We start from the raw sequence: 23,239 nt of genomic DNA, 5'->3' as shown, positions 1-23,239 counted from the left end.
TTTTACCCAATAGGAATCGGGGTTAAAGGTCAACTATCCAGCATCATTTGCAGTTCACCTCAATGGTGCAAAAGGTCTCATTGATGCAAAAGTCCACGCACCTTCAGGAGCTATAGAAGAGTGCCACGTATCCGAGCTCGAACATGGTAAGTTTTTGGTTTTGTTTTTGTTTTTTTAATATCCTATTTCATTTTAATTTTTTTAATCTTTATATTTTTTTCATAAAATGCTGTCTTGCTGTTCTTGAATCATTTTTTTTAAACAAATGTTGATGTGATCCTACTGTTTGGTTGAGTTAGCCTGGAATTAATCCATTTAAAGAAAAATCCAAAACTCTGCCTTAAGTCTTAATTTATGTGAACTATATGGGATGTTTTCAACTGTGCCTTCGTCTCTTTTCCTTCCTTGTGATACTGGCCACTCTTGGAGACAAATATGCAGTGCGGTTCATACCCCGGGAAAATGGCGAGCATACACTCGCTGTGAAATTCAATGGAAGTCACATTCCTGGCAGTCCATTCCGTGTGCGTGTTGGAGAACCAGGGCATTCTGGGGATCCTGGACAGGTCCTGGCATATGGGCTGGGTCTTGAGGGAGGCACCACAGGTGGGTTGAGACACCAAGCATTACATGATAGAGTGTAGTGTTTACATCTTGGTTTTTGCTCCTGCTGCTGAAGCAACATTAATTTGAGTTAATAATTTTAATCTTAGATGTTTGTAAACCTTGTGCATCTGAATATATAATTGGCATCAATATATAGGAAATGTCTGTGAGCCAATCAAACAATAAGCACTTGATGTACACCGATGATCCATACCTAATCAGAAATGTCAGGGGAGTGGCATGGGTTATTAGTCTCCTACTGGTTTCACTGGAGGGAACTATAGGTTTTCTCTCCTTCTGTCCGTCCATCCGTCCCACCTGTGGTTTTTCAGGCTCCAACCCCCCCCCCCCTGCACCCCCTCTCCCCCATAACCCTTTAACATATTCAAATGAAAGTTGGTATATGGCTTTATTATGATAAGTTGTAGAATAAGTTCGAGTTTCAGGGTGTTTCGTCAATTTTTCAGAGGTATACCCTTTTTGGGCATGGAAAAGATCACATGATAATGGGTCAGTTTTCAGCTGCCCTAACTCCACCCCAATGCTTTACACCCATTGGCTGGACAGCTCACTTCACTACACCCCAATAAAATCATGTTCCCATTGCATGAAGCAGCACAGATTGGCAGACCTCAGGCCAGAGGCGTGGGTGTGAGTCCATGGCCCAGTGCAATTTGAATAATCCCAGGTATATAACCACGATGTATTATATATCCACATAAGACGTACACATGTTTTTGTTTCATGCACGTACATTGGGTTATTTTTATATGCCCGATATATATATATATATATATATATATATATATATATATATATATATATATATATATATATATATATATATATATATATATATATATATATATATATATATATATATATATATATATATATATATATATATATATATATATATATATATATATATATATATATATATATATATATATATGTCGGGGCGTATTATGTGATACCGGTTGTCCATCTGTGTCTGTCTGTCTGTCTCCGTCCGCCCGTCCATTCCTGTCTGCACTGTAACTCCCAAAGTTTTCAACTTTCACATTTCATATTTTGTACATAAGTACAGACTATAGAGACGGTGTGTCGCGACATACGTTCGTCATCTAAAGTGGTTGCCATGGCAGCCAGGATGCTGTTTTCCATGTAGTAGCACAATTCTGTATATACCTTCTTGTTCGGGCATATATTTTGCTCACTTGAGCTCTTGTTTAATATGAAATGGGCAAAGCCATGAAACGAACGAAACGTGGTGGGTTAGAGTTTCTTCTTCTTCATTGTGCTTCCGGTATCGGCTTGAGCATGCGTTAAAGCAAACTAATTCTTATTTGCCGTTTGTTATTCGAGTTGTCTTTCTTTATTGCTTTCGAGTTTACAAAATATATCAGTTAATGCAAATTGCTTTTCCTTTTATTTTTGCTGAATAGACCCAAACACGGTTAGAGAGCTTCTTGTTCTCCATTTTGGTTCTGTTATCAGCTCAAGTGTGCATTAAATACAATCTAATTTTTATCTCTCGAACGTTCATTGGGACCGGTTGGGGACAATTGCCTGGTGTTGGCTAGAGTGGTGTGCTTGGGATTTGAGGATCCCACATTGCTGTTGAATTAATACCAGGTTGGGTTGACTCTGCCTGTCATCCTTCCGAGATCGGCAAAAATGAGTGCCAGCTTGCTGGTATACTGTGTCGGAGTGACGACCCGTCCAAGATTGTGCCCAATAGTCATGGAGATTGCTTAGGCAGCACCAACGCTCTGCACAGAGTATGGTCCCATTGGATGGATGGGACATGTATTGCAAAGCAATTCTTGCTCTTGTAACTTCTGATATCTTGGGTAGGAGTGGGGACAAGTGGGTTTGTGCATATGCATACACACATGCCTGCTCTTACGTTTTTGTCCTATGCAGCATGGGCAATCGGCTATAAACATCAGAGCACTTAGAAAGAAGAAAACTTTGTTGTTTTTTTTTAAATGCAACTGGAAAATGACGCTGAGATTTTACATCTGACATTTATATAAAATAATTTGAAATATGAGGACACTTGAAAAAGGATCACAATGAAACTATAAGTAAGGTAAGCACATTCATTAAAGCAGTTATTTTTTATTTTTATTTTTAGCAGAGGACAAGGGTAAGTTGATGGGTAAATCAGGAGTCAGCAGCTTGACAAGGAAATGAATTAAGATATATATTGTGAAAATTACTGCATGTGCCATGTCAATGTCGCAACATAGGGGGAAGGAGTTGCCCACATGTGCGTCTCCAAAAGTTTCTGCCTTCTGATCCTAAATCCTAAAATGATCTTATGCGGGAGGCAGTAATGATCCTAAAAGCCTTGGTTTCCACAGGGTGAAGTCGAGCTCGGTGTGAGGCAGGAGCACCACTCAGGAGATGAGAGCAGTACTCCATCAGACTGGATGAAAGCTTTGAAAATTGTACGAAGCTCAACTGTGCTAAGGAAGGACTTTGCACAATGGAGGATGCCAGTCGGCAACTGGCTTTGGAAGCCAGCTTGGAGATGTGGCTTTTCCAGGAAAGATCATAGCAGATAGTGAGACCCAAAAGCTTGAATGATAGGACTTCTTCAAGGGAAATTGTTGAGAAAGTAGGTGTTGGGAGGGGGGTGTGGGTTTCCAGATGGTCCTTTCAGAGAGACGTAGTGAGAGTGTGAGATTTGTCAGGATTGAAAGACATGTTCCACATGTTTGACCAGGTTGTGATTTTATCCAGGTCTGCAGAGAGTGAAGAGGTTGCTGCCTGCCGATCAGAGGGATGAGAGATCGTACAGTAGAGGGTGGAGTCGTCAGCAAAGAGATTATTGATGAAAACCAGAAAAAGCACAGGGCCTAAAACACTGCCTTGAACTCCAGCCTGGATTGGAAGAGATGAGAGAACTCCATCAAGAGCCACGCGTTGACTGTGACAGGAGAGGAAGTCCGTGAGCCATGAGTGGAGATTGCATTGGATACCATAAGAAGACAGTTTGATGAGCAGGGCGGGATGCCAGACTGTATCAAAAGCTCGCAATATGTCTCGGGGGATGGCTCTGATCTCATGTCTGGCATTGAGGACCTCCATCCATTGTTGGCAAAGCAGAAGTAGCATGTTCAGGGTTGAGTGGCCTGGTCTAAATCCAAATTTATGATCTGAAATCAGGCCATTGGAGAAGAGGAAGGATTTAATGTCAGAAGCGATGATGGATTCCATGACCTTGGTGGTAATTGAGAGAAGGCTGATTGGTCTGAAGTTACAGGGATCTGTTTTTGCACCTTTTTTATGCAGAGTGGTAATGTTTGCTGATTTCCCAGCAGAAGGCAGGTGACCTTGAGCAAATGGGAGGGTGAGTATAACAGAGTGAGGGTGAGCAAGAGCAGCAGAGCAGGTTTTTTAGGACAAGAGTGCTGATGCCGTCTGGACGGGTTGCAGAATCAGAGTTGAGGTTCGACAACAAACTCGCCTTGTTGGGAGAAATTTACAGGGAGTTCAGGAACAGCTGGGTGTGACTGGATAAGGTGGATACAGAAAGCAATGAGTTTGGGACACAAGATTGAGAAGCAAACACTGAGTTTAGGTATTCAGCCTTTTCGCGTGCAGTGTCAGCTCTGCAGCCATTTGAGGTAATGCAGCCAAAACGTAATACTTGCAGACAGAACACCTAGTTTAACCCTCTAGAGCCCCAGGGGTTAATTTTTTGTTCACCCAGAACATTTCGTGGGCTCCAGAGGGTTAATGTCCATCAGAGGGGTGGCACACACGTTGATATCTCACCCTACATGCAAAACCAGTTTGAGCCCCAAAGGAAGCAAATGAAAAAGCATTGTTGTAATTGCATATGTTGGTTCTGAAGTTATTTACTTGAGAGGAATCATCACTGAAAAGTGCTTTTTGACCAAGAGGCGACTGGAATAGGCAACGTCTCCATTGTGGCAACAGTTCAAGCTTTCATCAGGAAATTGGAGTGCACCACAGTGTTGACATGTTAGTCATCTGGCCAAGATTGTAAGGTGGTTCATTATTGTTGTCCTGACAATTGAACTATTTGTCTCAGGCTTTGCTGTCCCCTCTGTTCAGCTCCCATGTACTCAAGTTGTTCGTCACTCATTCTTTCTCAGCAGTGCTGTGGCCTCTTCCTCCTGTCTTCTGTTCTCATGCTCCCTTGCTGTTCTTGACTCATTTCCACTTGGAAGTGCTGTTATCCGCGTGTCCATCAGCTCTTGCATGCCTGGTGTTTGCATAATGGTTAGGGTGGTGGGCTTAGGATCCTAAGATCCTGAGTTCAAATATCCCTTGGCTATTGAATTAATACCAGGTGGGGTTGACTCTGCCTGTCGTCCTTCTGAGGTCGGCAAAATGAGTGCCAGCTTGCTGGTATCCTGTGTCAGAGTGGTGGCCCGTCCAGGATCGTGCCCGATAGCCAAGGAGACTGCTTAGACAACACCAATGCTCTGCACAGAGTATGGTCCCGATGGATTGATTGATTGTCTGCTCTTGAAGCCTCAAATATCTCTTTGGCACATTGCTGCGATGCACCGTTGGTGCTCTGTTTTCAGTTGTTGACTTCCTGTTGTTCCTCTGAGGCTCATTTGGAGGTGCGTCGAAAATGGTGAGGGGCGATAGCCCTTGGTTCAACTCGGTTCTCAGGTTTTCTTGCCTATTTTAGAATGGCTACAGTATTACTCGCGCCATTATTTACCATTTCCAAATCTGAACTGCACACAAGGCTGGACATGCCGGTCGGAAAAACACAGTCCCTTAAAGAAAGGGGTGGGAAGGACAAGAAACAAACATTGCTTATCAGTATCTTTCCTATACGAGAGATGTTTCTGCTGTGTCACAATTTTCCTCAGAGATGGCCAAAAGATCTTCGGCAAACTTTCAGAGATAGATCGGTGAGTGACGTGGTGTTTCAGGCACAAAATATTTTGTTGGATTTTATTATTATTATTATTATTTTTATCACTCTATTGTGCCTAACTCAGCCTTCATGGAAAAAAAAATATTCATTTATCTTCATATATATCCGCTGGAGATGACCAAAATGACACCTGGATAACCTGTTGGCCTCGAATTGTGGGGCTTCATGGCAGCCCGTGTTTCCGCTATCCAACGAGCCTCTTCACTCCATGTACTGCATGCCTTGTGGTGACTCTTGCCTCCACATCCCATGGGGCTTCTGCGCCATTCTCCTTGCTCTCCGGATCCCATTCCTGGTGTCTGGTGCTTCAGGGTGTCCATTGGGGATGTGACTGGTTGCGAGACGCTGTTTTGGCGGCCTGTGGGCCTTGCGGAATAACTGAAGCAATTTGTCACCTGTTTCACTATCGTACAGCATGCTCCATCAGATTTTCATCTCTTCCCCAAAGATGATATCAAGGCTGCTGTGAAGTACCGGTTCTGTCGGCTGAACGCACAGTTCTAACATGATTGCATCACAAAACTACATGAACATTGGCAGAAATGTGTTGACTGCAGTGGTGATTATTGCTTTGCTTCCCCACCTTTCGGCCTTTATCACCTTGTGACCAGGTGTAGCTGCGTGCTTATTGGACTCTCCATTCAGCTTCTCGCAGCTTCTCTCAGTACTAGCTGCTTTTGTGGTTTCGAGCGGTTTATATGGTTTATTTATGGTTTAGAGTGTGCTTTTGTGGTTTAAAGCTTCACAAGATTGCCATTTTCGGTGCATTTCTTACCTGCATTCACAATCACAAGAACTTGCTTTCTCCTTCCTTGTGGGGGGGGGGGGGTTCTGCTGTTTTTGAGGCTGTAAACTAACGACACAGAATATGAGTCAGTCTGCGCTGAGGGGCAAAGCCTGGAAGAGTGTTGCACACAAATGAACGGGCAAACAAGTGTATTGTTATGTTTTTGGGGTAGATGGAAAAATTTCATAGCAAAGATGGGATTGTACAGTATAGCATGGTCCGTGGACAAGTAGGAGACATGTCGATGTAAATTAAGTTGGGAAAACAGTCAGCTTAGGCCTGTTTATGTGTAACCACATCGGGGTGGTGCTGTGTTATCTTGGTAAGTTTTAAGGCTAGTTTCTCCCAGCATGTGATTGCCCCCCTGTGACATTTTCCTATGTTTTTGCATTTACAAAGGCAGAAATAAAAGAACTACATGTTCTTACACCAACAACAACAACAACAAAGCCAAACGTTTCCAAGTTTCCAAGCGGGCAAAAACCCCATCTTCCTGGCTTCCTAACGGCAAGCCACACCCCCTGAGGTTGATGATTGGTCGGGATGACTTTAGAAGGAGAAGGTGCTCGAGAGACAAGAGGGTGGTTGTAAGCAAAGAGTAAGGCTCTGGTCCCTCTCAGCACGATGAAATTGCAGCACGATTCTCGTTGTTCGTGTTTGAATTTGCTCGCGTGCTGGAGCAAGACGCTAGCCATTGACTGTTCGGCTGGGTCGTGAAGTTTGTACCGTTTTAGAAGGAGAGAAGAGGAGCATTCTCTTGGCCTTATCTCGGAGCCTCAGCAATCACCTTGTATGATCAAGGAGAAAGCTCCACACACCAAGTGTGCGTGCGTGCGTGCGTGCGTGTGTGCCTGGAACTTAGAGGGAGCTGTGGGTCATCTCTGGATATAAAACTGAGTACCGGCATAAAGGGAGGATTTTTGTTTTTCATCTATCCCCTTGTTTGTTTTTGTGACTGAGTGGAGACGTCTCAAATTAGGCTTTAGTTTGCCTCACTTTTCATTACCTCGCGCTTTGATGAATCTTCATTTATAACTCTTTGATTTATGTTTATTAAACCATTGTTTGTTGAATTTCCTTGTGTTTGTTTGTTCGTTGTGGGTTCGAGGATAAACATGTGCTCCGCCGTCTTCCATCCTGCACGTGCCATAATCTCCAAGGATTTAGGTTGCTTGGCTATCCGTCCAGGTCGGTGTTAACCGCAGTGGACACGACAGTATTATATACTCGTATAAAGCCTGTCACAATGACGCCCCGTCCCCCCCCCTCCTTCCCAATCACCACTATCACAGCACAGTTATAAAGAATATCTCTTCGGCTTGTGAATTCACTTTTGTTCAAGAAAGAAAAGTAAGATCATTTTCGAAATATATTTATTATCAAAATGAAAACTCGATTTCAAATGACTGAGTAAAATTACTTACGTCTCAACTCCAGCGTTGTGGGTGAGAACAATGGGCATGGTCATGCAATGAACCCAAATTCAGATTCGTAGTAAAAGTTTTGAACGACATAAATTCACCTTTACTGAATGAAAACAAAATGGCAAATGGTGCAAACACTGATGTTGCCTGTGCTCCCTTTCAGTGACGAATGTGCCGTCACTTCCAGGAACATGAGGTCACTTCCAGCATGATGGAGAAATAAATACACAGGGCTTTTATATATTTTGATGTGTATTATTTTTGTTACTGGCCTTGTATTGTATTGTTTCATGTTACAGATTATAGAAGAAAAAAAATCTTAAAATGCAGGCCTATACTCTTGTTTCTGCCCCAGGTGCGACTGCAGAGTTCACTGTTGACACAAGCAGAACAGGACCAGGAACCCTCTCTGTCACTATTGATGGGCCATCCAAGGTTAAGATGGACTGTGTCGAGGTGCCAGAGGGCTATCGAGTAACATATGTGCCAATGGCACCAGGCAGTTATCTCATCTCCATCAAGTTTGGAGGGCCTTATCATATTGTAGGAAGCCCATTTAAAGCCAAAGTTACAGGTAAGGCCTCGACTAATGCCATGTCATATATTAGCTTTGGATTAAAATAAGTTGCAGGTTTTCAACTTTATTAACTTCCTAAAATGGATCAACTTGTTAACATCCTTCCCAGTTCTCTCTATTCCTCAAGTGTGGAAATTTCAAGTGCCAGCATGCCATCTCACTGGGTTTTAGCTTTGCAACAACCAGCCATGGTATTGATGTGGGTTTGAACCCATCTGTAAATGAGGCCCCGCGAGGAGGAGTGATGTAAGCGACATTTTTTTTAATGATATGATGATGATAGGGGAAGGGTTAAAATAGTGCTGTATGGCATTAACTCCAAAATGGCCGATGGGTCCCTTGCATCACTCCTCCTCGCGGGGCCTCAAATTTCCCAAGCCAGATTTGTACAACTGGAATGTTCTCCTTTCTGCACCTGGTAATGACCAACTTTCCATCCAACCTCTCACTTTCCTCCTCTGATCACTTTCTTGTTGAAGCTTATATATCTGGCTGCCGTTGGAGTGGAAGTTGAACACCAAATAACTTGGTTGGTTGCACAGGCCAACTCGCAGAGACTACAATCTGTCCTTTCACAAAAGGAATGGGCTGCCATCTCCATCATAGCATCTGATGTTGATTCATCATCATGCACCAGTTTGTCGCATCCCATCTGTGGCCATCGTATTCATCCTCATGACATTGGTACACTAAATATATAAAAGAAGCAGTTGTGGTCGAGTAACTTGCTTTCTCAACATGGAAGGCATAACCGACCGAGGGCAACTTTGGTTCACTCCACGAAGCATGCATCATGAGTGTCCATCCTTAGAAAAAGCCAGAAAACATCATAGTTGAACTCTCCAACTATTCAACTTGCTCAGTCCTGGTGACTTTTCAAATCCATCTCAAGTGTATGCTTCCCCTTCAACCCTCCCTCACTTCAAATGGCCTCACATCAGACTCCACATAAGACAAGGCAAATGTTTAGCTCAATCTCGTGTTCCCAAACCCATCCGCCCATTCCCCATCTTACGCTCAAACACCCACTGCTTTCTTGACTCTTTCATACTCGTGAAGGTCGAGGAAGTTCTGGCCAGCCTCAACTATTCATGAGCAATGGCATCAGTACCCATGTTCTCAAATGCTGCTCTTGCTTCTGTTTTGTGTACTCTCTTGAACCTATTCTTCTTTGACCACCTCCGATGTGCCTGGAAGTCTGTCCACATCACATCGCTCTCATTCACAAGAAGGGTGCAAAGGCAGATCTTCAGCGCAGGTCAGTAAGCTTACTTGCCATTAAAAGATGGAATCCATGATTGTTCCCGACAGTCTTGCCTATTTTCAAACTCGATCCCTAACCAACAGTTTGGGTTATGTCCAGGTCACTTGACTCGATGTGTACTGCACCTGGATATAACCCAAACTGTTAGAGACCCAATATCTCAAAGGAGAGGTCAGGACTGTCTCTGTTTACATATCTCAAGCAGCCTTCTCTGCTTGTTGAGCTTGTGAACTCTGGCATACAAGGCCGCCACCTGACTGGGATTTCTGACTTCCTCTGCCTGCACAATTATTACTTAAGAAATCGAAGTATATTGATCGGTTCCGTTCTGTTTGTTACTTACGAAATCTAAACATTTCGTAAGTATATTGATGACTTCCGTCCTCTGTTTGTTTGTTTGTTTGTTACTTACGAAATCGAAGTATATTAATCAGTTCCGTTTCTGTTTATCTTGCCAAAACGAAGTTTTTGCAAGATATGTTTGTCAGCTTGTATTTTTTTTTTGTTGTTTCTTTGTTTGTCTGTAATCACGTATAAAAAATTCTGCAGAGCACAGTTATCATCGGAAATTTTTGTAACTTCGCATATCAGAGGCCTATAGGAGGTCCCTTTCAGTGCACAAAATTTTGAAGGTCAAGGTCACTTTGGCGCAAATCAGGGGAGTCGACGAAACCCTTATTTTTTGAGTAATTTTGATCGGATAGTCTTCAAACTTCATGGGAATATAGTTCATGGTTTGGCGCTCACCTGATTAATTTTTGGTGGCGATTGGCCTTGACCTTCATATATATATATATATATATATATATATATATATATATATATATATATATATATATATATATATATATATGTATATATATATATGTATATGTATATGTATGTATATATGTATATATATATATATATATGTATATGTATATATGTATGTATATATGTATATATGTATATGTATGTATATATATGTATATATGTATATATGTATATGTATGTATATATATGTATATATATGTATATGTATATATATATGTATATATATATATATATATATGTATATGTATATATATATATGTATATATATATATATATATATGTATATGTATATATATATGTATATATATATATATATATGTATATATATATGTATATATATATGTATATATATATATGTATATATATATATATATATATATATATATATATATATATATATATATATATATATATATATATATATGTATATATATATATATATATATATGTATATATATATATATATATATATATATATATATATATATATATATATATATATATATATATATATATATATATATATATATATATATATATATATATATATATATATATATATATATTGGTCTGTAATCATGTATAAATCACTCTGCAGAGCACAGTTATCATTGGAAATTTTTGTAACTTCGCATATCAGAGGCCTATAGAGATCCCCTTTCAGCGCATAAAATTTTGAAGGTCAAAGGTCAAGGTCACTTTGTCGCAAATCAGGGGAGTCGACGAAACCCTTATTTTTTTGAGTAATTTTGATCGGATCATCTTCAACCTTCATGGGAATATAGTTCATGGTCTGGCGCTCAGCTGATTAATTTTTGGTGGCGATGTGCCTTGACCTTCATGGTTCGCGCCTAAGGTCAAACATATTTGACCCCACGGTCAAATTTTTAAGTTTTAGGAACCATATCGTGTAGTACCTCAAATTGAACACCTCTGAGTGCTTTCTAGATATGTCAAGCTTGAGACATTATGACGTCATTTGGTGACGTTATGAGGCAAATGCATATTTTTCATGGTTGCTCTGTAGAACGATTCTCATCGGAATCTCTCGTAGGCAGATATTCCTCAAGGAGTCGCTCCTGGTGGATAGCAGCTGTGTTCACCTCAGTGTGACCTTAAAGAAGTCACACGTGGTCACCTTTTGGCAAGATACAGGTCACCCTGTGGGTGACATTGGTTTACTACTTACGAAATCTTAAGATTTCATAAGTATATTGATGCCTTCCATTTCTGTTTGTTTGTTTGTTTGTTTATTAGTTTGTTTGTTTGTTTTTAGGCACGATAACTCGAGAACGGAAGAAGCTACCAATGTCAAATTACACCACGTGATTCAGGAGGGTGATGGCTAGTGCTGATTAGATTTTGGTCAAAATCGGTCAAAGGTCAAGGTCACAGTGAGGTCAAACATAATTCCGTAAATTCATGTGGATAAATGGAGTATTTTTTGCTTCGCTCGACGTTATGAGTTTGTTTTAACTTCGATTTTCATTTCGTCTTCGGTTTTTGCAATCGCTTAGGACGCTTAAAACTCGGTTTTCGAAATTCTGGTAAAAATCGGATGTTTTGGAGACGTTTTGAGATTGTATGTAAAATATTTCACTCGCGCGTCACGGGTCGTAACGTGGTGCAGCGCGCTCGAGCAGATGCGTCGAGTCACGTATGGTTTTGCGTGTGTGCGCTGACTGTGTTTTCGATAAAGATGGTGTTTAAAAGTCATTTTTATCCGAATAAAGGTTATTGTTGCATGCCTGACTCGCTACGCCGTTGGATTATGTAAAGATTGTTGGTGGATGGCCGACTATTACGGTTTTGTGACATTAATAAAATAATATTAAATAATTGCGTGGAGAAATGGAGATTTTTGCTTCCGTCGACGTGACTATTTTTGATGGTTTGGTACAGAATCATCGTAGAAACTTCTGGTTTGCGTCGCTACCTTCTTTCGAGACAGCTTTTATTCGACAAGGTCAGAGGTCAAGTTGACGATTTCGTAAGTACCAGTCTATGACTGCTTGTTTGTGTGTTTGCTTGTTACTTACGAAATCTAAAGATTTCGTAAGTATATTGATGACTTCCGTTTTTGTTTGTTTGTTTGTTTGTTTGTAGGCATGATAACTCGAGAACGGAAGAAGCTACCAATGTCAAATTACCCCACGTGATTCACGAGGGTAATGGCTAGCGCTGATTAGATTTTGATCAAAATCGGTCAACGGTCAAGGTCACTGAGGTCAAATATTCGATTTTTGATGGTTTGGTACAGATAACTCGAACGGAAGAAGCTGCCAATGTCAAATTACACCACGTGATTCAGGAGCATGATGGCTAGCGCTGATTAGATTTTGGTCAAAATCGGTCAACGGTCAAGGTCACAGTGAGGTCAAACATTCGATTTTTGATGGTTTGGTACAGAATCATCGTAGAAACTTCTGGTTTGCGTCGCTACCTTCTCTAGAGATAGCTTTTATTAGACAACATCAGAGGTCAAGATGACTTTCGTAAGTACCAGTCTATGACTGTTTGTTTATTTATTCATATGAAGCTCTTGGCTGCATCATTTTCTGGGGTTGTGGCTATGCTGCTGATGAAATGCCCCGTTACCAGCACACTGGTACTCATTTCGCCGACTTCAGAAGGATGACAGGCTGAGTCAACCCACCTGGTGTTAATTCAATGGTTAACACGGGCTTGAACTCAAGACCCTAAGATCTTAAGTCGGCCACCCTCACTGTAAAGCCTACACTGGGCTCTTGCACAGTTAATGTGTTGCTATGAATGGAACAATCCTCTCCCATTGGAGGTTAAAGTGCTTCAAGGCAGAGTCTTGAGGCCAGTATTATTTCCTCATCTCGATAACCAATTTCTGATGCTCTGAAAAAACAATCTGTTTTTGCAGATAACACCTCTCCACCCTTCGCTCTCCCCCTCTCTCCCACTCTCCCTCACCCCATACTCATCACACTGACAGGCAGTACCTGTGTCACTCTGCTGATCTTGAATTTATTTGATATTGATCTGACAAGTGAACATGTCTTGATGCTGGAAAATTTCATTCTCACCCTGTTGTTCCTGAAGGATCATAAAATAAACCCAACTACCTAGTTCCATGGAAAGTATCTTGTCTCTTGTACAGTCTCTTGAACTTCTCGGCCTCACCCATCAGCCATGATATCTCCTGGGCTGAACATATTGAAAAGTTGGCCCCCAAAGCCAGGCACAAGTGAGGCATTCTCCATTTCAAGTATGTAGTTGACAAATCAGAACTGCTCACTGCCGATTGCTCAATGGAGTACTGCTCTCCCCTTTGGGCAGGGACCCAGCATTACATCTGACTCTCCTGGAATCCCTGGAATCCAGAGCACTCCATGTTTTTTGCAATCTCCAGTGATGAGTCAGAAGCACAATGGCTGTTGCTCTCACATCAGACTCAAGTTTAGCTTCTCCTGCTCTCAGCCCTCTGACCTCCCCCAACTCCTCCAGGTACTTTCAGTGAACTACTACTGATTAAACTTCCAAAATGCAGGTTCACTGCACCCTTCCACACTGTTGTTCATCTATCATTAGCCCCTGTTGGACTTCATCCAAAATGGGGGCTTATGGGTTTGATCTCGACCGCAACCATATCTCTGACTTGTATGGACTGATTTTATTCGTACTTGGCAAAAAGACAACACGTGATGGCGTACATCTGCACATCATTTTTTTCGAGTTCAGATCCAAGATAGCCGACTGGCGGCCATTTTAGTTTTTTTTTTTTTTTTAACCTGATGTTGAACACGTCCTCAACCATTTCTCAGACAACCATTTACCAATGTTCAAACTTCACGAACAATGAATGATGGCTTACATATGCACCTCATTGTTTATCGGTCACATCCAAGATGGCCAACTGGCGGCCATTTTCTTACTTAAATGTGTCCCCATCAATTTCTCAGACGTGCATGGTCTGATTGTTAAGACGTGGCACAAGCACAGTTCATGATGGCATACATGTGCACCTCACTTTATTTTCTGATCTGATCAAAGATGGTCGACTGGTAGACTGGCGGCCATTTTAGTTTCACATAAATATGGGCTAACCCTTTAACTCTATACAGCAAAATCACTACAACAACGGGGACTATGACATTTTGTCTTTTTACTTGTTTTTCACGTGTGAGGAACTACCTTCCTGAGGCTGTTCAATCCCACTCTTCCCTTCATGGCTTCATACAGGTGATGCACTCCAACCTTATAACAACCCCACCCATACTTTTACTCCTTTCTACTGCTATTTACCTGACCAAATCCAACCCTCTGACTTACTGGTTATTGTACCCTCCCCTTCCCTTCTCCTCCCTTTTCTTTCCTCTTTTCCCCCTCCTCCTCCTCCTCCTCCTCCTCCTCCTCCTCCTCCTCCTCCCCCCTTTCCTTGTTTTTTAATTTTTTTTTTTTTTTTCAGAGTCAAGGCTCCTGGAAGATCTAAAACGATTAATTAATCGGGACACAACAGTAGAAAGGGGGAAACACCAACAGCAGAGTTGAATGACAAAATAGAGGTAGACTTGGTGTACTCTTTTAAACAATGGATGTGGTGGGGGAAGAGGGGTAAGGGAGGATGCATCGGGTTGACAATATGGATATTTTGAAGCAAACTCTCAGGAAGGAAAAAAAACTGGAAATTTGGAAGGGTGTTGGGTTAAAGGGGATAGAAAAGATCATGGTTTTGGATGGGAGGGGAGGTGATCTGAGATGGTGGTAAACAGCTGTCTTTAAGACTGAGAGGGAAGACTGATATTGAAGCAAATGTGGAAGTTGGTTCCACAGGTGGGAAAAAAAAGAGGAGCAGTGATTCAGGATTTTGGGAGTTTAACCAGAAGGGGGTTGCTTGACCACATGCCCTGCAGAAACCTGGAGGGGGGAGGAGGAATGGGGGGGGGGCAAAGCATGGAAAGAGCAGAGTGCAAGACCAGAAAGGAGTAGGTAGAAGACAGATCACCGACCTGTCTGTGATGAGAAAGTGATAGGCTCATAGGCTTGGCTTCATCGTGGGAGATCCCAATAATCTTGAAGGCCTTGGTTTCCAGAGTATTGAGCATAGCAAGGTGTGAGGAAGGAGTGCCAGCCGAGATGAGAAAATGGCACTCCATCAAGCTGCGAATGGAGGCCTTGTAGGTGGAGAGTTCAGGTGTGCCAAGGAAGGACTTTGTGCAATGCAGGATGCCCAGTTGGCAACTGGCTTTACAGGCCAACTTCGAAATCTGGCCAATAATGATCATGGCTGATAGGGAGACCCAGGAGTTTCAGTGATTGAACTTCAAGAGGATTGTTGAGAATGTTGGGGGAGGGGTGAGGGATTTTTCCAGATGGTCCTTTCAGAGAGAGTGAGTGTGAGTTTTGGAAGAATTGAATGACATATTCCAAGTGTTTGACCAGCTTGTGATTTTTGTCAAGGTCTGAAGAGAGGGAAGAGACTGCAGCCTGGCTGTCCGAAGGATGATCAAGGGATGTCACAGCAGAAGGTGGAATCATCAGCAAATAAAGGGGATTTTCCAGTCAAAGACATCATTAATGAAGATTCGGAATTGGACTGGGCCCAGAACACAGCCTGAGGCCACTCCAGCCGTAATAGAGAGAGAGAGGATATGAAAGGACTCTGTTGAGCCAAATCTTGGCTATGAGTAGAGGAAGTTTGCTAAGTGTGGAGTTGGCCTTGGATGCTGTACACAGAGAGATGAGAGAAAGGCGAGTTACCAGACTTTATTGAAAGCTCGAGATATTTCTCAAGAGACAGCCCTTGTATCATGTCTGACAATGAGGGATTCCATCCATTGTTGAGAGAGCAGAAGCAGCATGTCCAATATCGTGGCTGAACCTAAATTGGTGATTTGAGATGAAGCCGTTGGAGAAAAGTAATGATTTTATGTCATTTGCGATGATTGATTCCGTGACCTTGCTGAATTGAAAAATGCCCCCTCTCTCTTTCGAATGCAACCTTATGACTGCTGGTTGCATCATTGGTTAGGGATGCCGCTGATGCAGTGTCCCTATAACTAGTACACTGGTATTCATTTTGCTGACCTCAGAAGGATGACGGGCTGAGTCAACCCCACCTGGTAATTAATTCAGTGGCCAACGGGGCTTGAACTCAGGACCCTATGATCACAAGTCAGCCACCCTAACTGCAAAGCCAACACGAGGCTTGGAAATAAGCTAATATGTCTGAAGTTAAGGGGATCGCTGTTTCCACCTTTTTATGTCATGCGGTGATGGCTGATTTCAAAGGAGATGGAAGATGATGTAGGACAAATGGGAGGGTGAAAAGAGCAGAAACAGGATGTACAAGAACAGCAGAACAGGTTTTTAGGACACATGAGCTAATGCTGTCCACTCCAGTTGCAGAATCACAGGCTTTTGCACCGGAGAAGGTAGATAATTTCCTGGTAACCAGAGTCCAGGAGCAGTTGTGTGCGATGAGGGATGGTGGTTACGGAAAGCGAGTTGGGGGCACAATACTTGGAAGCAAACATAGAATCGAGGCATTCAGCCTTCTCATGTACGGGGTCCACTGTGATGCCATTTGAAGAGAGTGAAGGGATGGGGAGGGGGTGTATATTCCAGAAACTCGCCTCCTCCCCACTTTCCTCTTCTGCTCCTCCCCCCCTCCCCACTTTCCTCTTCTCCTCCTCCCCACCCTCCCCCACTTTCCTCTTCTCCTCCCCCCTCCACACTTTCCTCGTCTTCTCCTCCCCCCTCCCCACTTTCCTTTTCTCCACCTCCTCCCCCTCCCCACTTTCCTCTTCTCCTCCTCCCCCTCCTCTTCTTCTTCTCCATCCCCCCGTTCTGCTTCTCCCCCCCATTCTTCTTCTTCTTCTCCTCCTCCCACCCCTTTTCCTCTTCTCCCCCCCCCCCTCCTCCTCCTCCTCTCTCCTCCTCCTAACCCTTTTCCTCTTCTCCTGTCCTCCTCCTCCTCCTACCCCTTTTCCTCTCCCCTCTTGTTTTTACCTCCACCACCGAAGATGAAGGAGGTTTTGTTTTCACCCCTCTCTGTTTGTTACTTGTAAAATCTAAAAAATTTTAGCATATTGTTTCGTCGATTTTGTTATTCTGTCTGTCTGTCAATCACCTTCAGGTCACAATTTCAAACCAATCTTCACGAAACTTCACCACACGGTAGAGTTTGTCAGAAGGAAGAAGCCTATTGTTTTTGAGGTCAAAAAGTCAACAAAGGCCAAAGGTCCACAAATGCGTCAAATTTCTAAAATCCTCAATTTTCATCCGATCGACTAGAAATTTGAAAGGATTTTCACATGAGTTTTCTGAATTCAACCACCAAATATTTTTGAGGTCAAATTTATTTGATGGATTTTGCAAGTTTCGTGCTCTGCATTACGTCGTCTTCTTATTTGTCTCTGTCTGTCTGTCTGTGTGCAGTACATATTAAAAATTTTGTGGACAGGTTCGGTGTGTGACAAGGATGAACCGATTAGATTTTGGTGAATATCTGGATCTGGATCCGGATCCGACTACTAGAATTCTTAAAGTGATTCTTCACCTTTGAGACATAGGGCCAAAAACAATATATAGCACGATATCTCAAAAAGTTGTGGACGGATTTGTATGAAACTTGGTGGACATGTTGAGTGTGTTACAATGAAGAATTGATTCAATTTCTGTGAAAATCCGAATCTGGATCCGGATGAGATAATTATTTAATTTCTGAAGTGATTCTTCACCATTGAGAGTGGGCCCAAAAAAACGATATAGAGCATGGTATTTCAAAAATGTATTGGGCCGATATGTTCTCATAGATCGGGCATTTTGTGGCGGAGGTATGCACTCTACAAAGTGCCCTTGTCGTGGTTTTTTTTTTTTTTCTTTCGTTCATTCCTCAGCTTGATTCCAAATATTCACATTGTAATTTTGCCTTTCACCCTGTCAACTCATTCTTTCATGATCCTCAATCTTGTATAGCTAAAAATATAAACGAGTATATGCATTATATATCACTGCAAGATTATGAGAGCAACGTCCATTTAAACTTGATTTGCAAACCATCATCCTAAAAACTTCCTCTCCTGTGCAGGAACACGACTGGCTGGAGGCCACAGTCTGCACGAGATGTCATCCATGCTCGTAGATCCAGTCGCTCGCTCCAGCAGTGCAGGACTCTCGTCTGCTCCCTGCCCTGTAGGACCTCGTTTTTCCTCTGATGCTTCAAAAGTTGTCCCTCGAGGCCCAGGTCTTACACGGGCCTTCTCAGGACAGAAGAACAATTTTACTGTGGATTGCAGCAATGCAGGTATGATGGATTATTTTCCCATATGGGATTGAGCACATCTATCTATTATCGACACGAGAAGCACCCGCTCCCTACGGGAGCCATCAAGGGGGTCATGTTATTATATTTATACCTATTTTACTCCAAGGTGTCCCAGGATTACACACCCAAAAATTGGTTGCAATCTGTTCAGCCGTTTTTGCGGTACCTGGGAACAGACAGACAGACAAATGGATGGGCGGCGAATTATAGTATGATGCAAAGGATGTAGAAAGCTGTATAGATCGAGAGAAAGAAGAAAAGGGGGAAGAAATTAGGTTTTGGAGGCTTTTTAAGAGATATATCTTCAAGAGCGGAAGGGCCTGGGCCATGCAGAGGAAATGTCAAAATTTCAACGTATTTCATATCCAATAAATAAGTCACCCCTTGTAGTTTTCCTCATGCTGTTATGTTAGCATCTCAAGTATTTGAAGATTTAAAGTTCGAGGCCATTAATGTACACTAAAATGAAAAAGTAAATTTCTGATTTTGAGTCAGAAAAATTGTTATAATGCTCGGGGTATCATTGCTTCGATAATTGTGCAGATAAAGGACTGTATGAATAATAAACCAACCTTTTTATAATTTATTTTGATCTTATTACGGTTCTTTACATGCAATAACTCCACAGTACATGTTTGGTCACACATTCTCCTCCGTACATTGTTAAAAATAAACTTGTGTTTTGCCCCGTTCCACGTTGATTCTGAAATGCATCAAATCAGTTGTGAACTTTCTTTAGGAACCAACATGTTGCTGGTCGGAGTACATGGACCTCACACACCATGCGAGGAGGTGTACGTGAAGCACACAGGAAATCGCCACTATTCTGTGACTTATACGGTGAAAGAGCGAGGAGACTATGTTATGATTGTCAAGTGGGGTGATGATCACGTGCCTGGAAGCCCATTTCACGTAACAGTACCTTAATATCTCGCTGAGAGATGGGCTTGCAACATTCCTCAGCCATTCCTCAGCTCTAGACCTGCTTTTCACACCTATTATAGCCTCACCCTTCACTTATCTTCCCGTTTTAGCTCCACCCTTTTCGAACCCTCAACCTCCTCATTTTCTAACTTTGTCCCATGTTATCCTTCAACTTTCTATCAGCCAATTAACTCGACGTTTGTTTTCTCTCTTCATCCCCAACCCCCTTGATAAACCTTTTCCTTTTTGTACGAGGTTTAACGTTGGTGTCAAATCCAAGCCAAATGGATTAAACGCTGCAGCTTGATTGGTTGAGTTGTCAAAGGAGGAAAACATTCACATGTAGTAAAGTACAGCATGCGTGATCACTGGCTTTTGTTACCATTCACTGTCTGCAAGGTTGTGACTTCATGTTAGAAGATCGCACCTCATCTTTGCATTAACTTGTCATTGCAATGTACTGGGATGTTTTCACACAATAAAGTTTGCGAATCTAAAACATGCCGTCTTACCAGCAGATCGAGATCGTTTCTCCAAAATTGAATATTTTCTCCATCCAACGTGATAATTTGTTAGTTATCTCTGTGCCTGGGAAATAACATTTAGATTTTTCTTTGCTTCATGTATTAAAGTGGGGAAAAATTGATGGGAAGCTCAATAACAGATATATATATATATATATATATATATATATATATATATATATATATATATATATATATATATATATATATATATATATATATATATATATATATATATATATATATATATTGCCACTTTAGAAAAGGTGCAGTAAATGGATAGTAAATTCCAACCGTATAGCCATCTCAAATTGTGAAGTTTCACGTTTATTGATTAAGCGGTTCCAGAGAAAACATTTAATATTTTTCTTAAATCCAATATGGATGCCAAAACATGTGACTTAATTATTTTTTTCAAGCCTAGTACACGCATGCCTTGGGGAACATTTGTGTGAAGTTTCCCCTCAATCTGTCCAGCTGTTCTGGAGGAGAAGATTTTTATGTTGGGTTAAATCCAATTTGGCTGCCAAACCAAGTGACCAATGACATCTGTGAACCTTTTGTTCCTCATGGATAGGCAGTCATATGTGTAAAGTTTCGCCTCGATTTGTTCAGACATTTCAGAAAAGATTTGAAGTTTTTTGTTTGTTTGTTTGTTTGTTTTTCTAAAACAATATGGTTAACGAATGATGTGACGGACGTCAAAAAAAAATTGTGGACCATTTTATCCCGAGATGACTCAGATTTTCATACTGATCAGATGGAGCATTCTACAAGTGCAATTATGACGTCATAACGAAGGCACCGATGATGTAATTTTAAAAATCGCATTCCCCATGAGTACTTGCCTTGTGCCAAGTTTTAAATTTTTCCTTGGTGTGGTTTCAGAGATTGAGGTCCAAAGTTTTTTTTTTTTTTTTTTTTTTTTTTTTTTTTTTTCTCAACATGGCTGCCACACCATATGACCTATGACATCTGTGAACCTTTTGTTCCTCATGGATAGGCGGGCATATGTGTAAAGTTTCGCCTCGATTTGTTCAGACATTTGAGAAAAGATTTTGAAGTTTTTTTTTTTGTTTGTTTGTTTGTTTTTCTAAAACAATATGGTTGACGAATGATGTGACTGACGTCAAAAAAAAATAATAATTGTGGTCCATTTTCATACTGATCAGATGGAGCATTCTACATGTGCAATTATGACGTCATAACGAAGGCACCTATGACGTCATTTAAAAAAATCGCATTCCCCATCAGTACTTGCTATGTGCCAAGTTTTATTTTTTTCCTTTGTGTGGTTTCAGAGATTGAGGTCCAAAGTTTTTTTTTTTTTATTTTATTTTTTTTTTCTCAACATGGCTGCTACACCATGTGACCTATGACATTATAATTATGATTACAACATTCCACAGGAGGAGTCACACCAATGTTGAAAATTGTCTCATTGACGAGTGGTTGTTGAGAAAAATAGCTCTGTGCAAACAAACAAATGGACACAAATGCAATCCTCTCTCCTTCGGCGAGAGTAATAAGTGGAAAGGCTGCAGATAAAAAACCCTTTTTTTGGAGGTTCACCGCTGTTGATGTGCTTCACTCACTTCTTATCTATGTAGCCTGGATTTGAATCCCAACCGAGCTATAAACTGTCAACCCAGTGTTTCACATGCAGGGTGATTCAATGTGTATGCTGTCCCTCAGAGGGACGTTAAACTGGACGTCCCATCTGCCAGCATTCTTTAGTGGACGTAAAAGATCCCACAATATCCTTCGAGAAGAGTGGGTGAGCTATCGCAGGCACCCAAAACAAATTCCAAATTCCTGCCCTAACCAGCAGAGGGCATTGCATCAGTGGCACAGCCACACCCTCAGACAGCGTTGACCCCGCAGCATTGCGCTGCATACGAACGAAGAAGATGCACTGTCTTTTCCGCCACAATATTTTACACGTTAAATTAGTTATTTGTAACTGTTTGCATTCTTTATGACATCTCTAAAAACAGTAAATTTGTTGTTTGGAATTATTTTCAATTTTGATTGATTGCCAGACTAGCCCAAGAGCCCACAAAGGTTTATTTGTGTTTTGTTCGCCAAAAGGTCAGAGTTGTTTCTGGAGTGAAAATGTCTGTAGAATTCGAACATGCTGGTCTGATAAAAAATCCACTTGGACAGTTTTCCACAAATCGCGTTTTTATAAGGGTACGCTATAATTTCCCGTGAACGCATTTCGTTTCGTAAACGTTCCTTACGAACTTTATAAGTAATGAATTTTGACTCCAGCCCAATAGCTACACCCAACCAGAGAGTTGGTATCAAAGCCACCCAATGCTCGCCTGTTAATACATTTATCATTTTTAAAAGACTAGTCTAATATTTTTTATAAAACATTGCAGTGAAGTCTGATCCAAATAATTTTAAAGCAATATATGTATTTGTATATTGCAATCAGTAAACTAGTACACATATTAAATGAATGGCAAGAGTCTAGTATAAACAGGTGAGCATTGGGTGGCTTTGACACCATCTTTGGTTGAAATTAAAATCATTTGTTAATTTCAACTTCACTACACCAATAGTATACCCCAAAGGAACCTCCATGCCAAATATCAGCATCCTAGTACACATATTAAATGAACTAGTACGGGCCTGTAGGGGTGTAAACGATGACTGGATTGGGGCATTATTTCAATTAGATCAGACCAACCGTATCATAAATGGCCATAACTTGGGAAACACCTGGGAAACATACTCAGGTCCCCAGCGTCAATTGTGACGTCATATCAAAAGAAGAAGAATTGTGACGCCCCTCTCTCTTGCCCCCCTCGCTCCCCCTCCTCTCGCCCCTCCTCCCTCCCCCTCCTCTCTACCCCCTCCTCTCTCCCCTCTCTCACCCCCTCTCTCGCTCCTCCTCTCTCTTCCCCTCTCTTGAATTGTGACACCCCCTCTCTCTTTCCCCCTCTCTCACCCCCCTCTTTCCCCTCTCTCACCCCTCTCTCACCCCTCTCTTGCCCCCTCTCTCCCCCTCTCTCTCCCCCTGTCTCCCCCTCTCTCACCCCTAGTCTTGCCCCTCCTCTCTCCCCCTCCTCTC

The 23,239-nt window shown here is 41.7% G+C and overlaps 1 protein-coding gene across 2 annotated transcripts in view; it reads left to right on the top strand.

The window, feature by feature from the left end:
* The window catches only part of LOC147018060 (filamin-A-like), a 42,729-nt gene extending 22,597 nt beyond the window's left edge, over positions 1-20,132 (top strand). For both annotated transcript variants that reach the window (XM_085897355.1, XM_085897354.1), the window contains 5 exons: positions 14-146; positions 430-606; positions 8,112-8,330; positions 18,473-18,688; positions 19,449-20,132. In XM_085897355.1, the coding sequence (XP_085753481.1) occupies positions 14-146; positions 430-606; positions 8,112-8,330; positions 18,473-18,688; positions 19,449-19,636 (933 nt within the window). In that variant the 3' untranslated portion in view covers positions 19,637-20,132. The remainder of the gene's footprint in view (positions 1-13; positions 147-429; positions 607-8,111; positions 8,331-18,472; positions 18,689-19,448) is intronic.
* Positions 20,133-23,239: the final 3,107 nt, after the last annotated feature.

This window comes from Eptatretus burgeri, chromosome 10 (assembly GCF_056783735.1).
Source record: "Eptatretus burgeri isolate ZD-2024b chromosome 10, Ebu_testis_v1, whole genome shotgun sequence".
In the NCBI taxonomy this organism is placed as follows: domain Eukaryota; kingdom Metazoa; phylum Chordata; class Myxini; order Myxiniformes; family Myxinidae; genus Eptatretus; species Eptatretus burgeri.
Note: the sequence above shows the minus strand (reverse complement) of the source record. Positions and strands in the feature narration are given on the sequence as shown.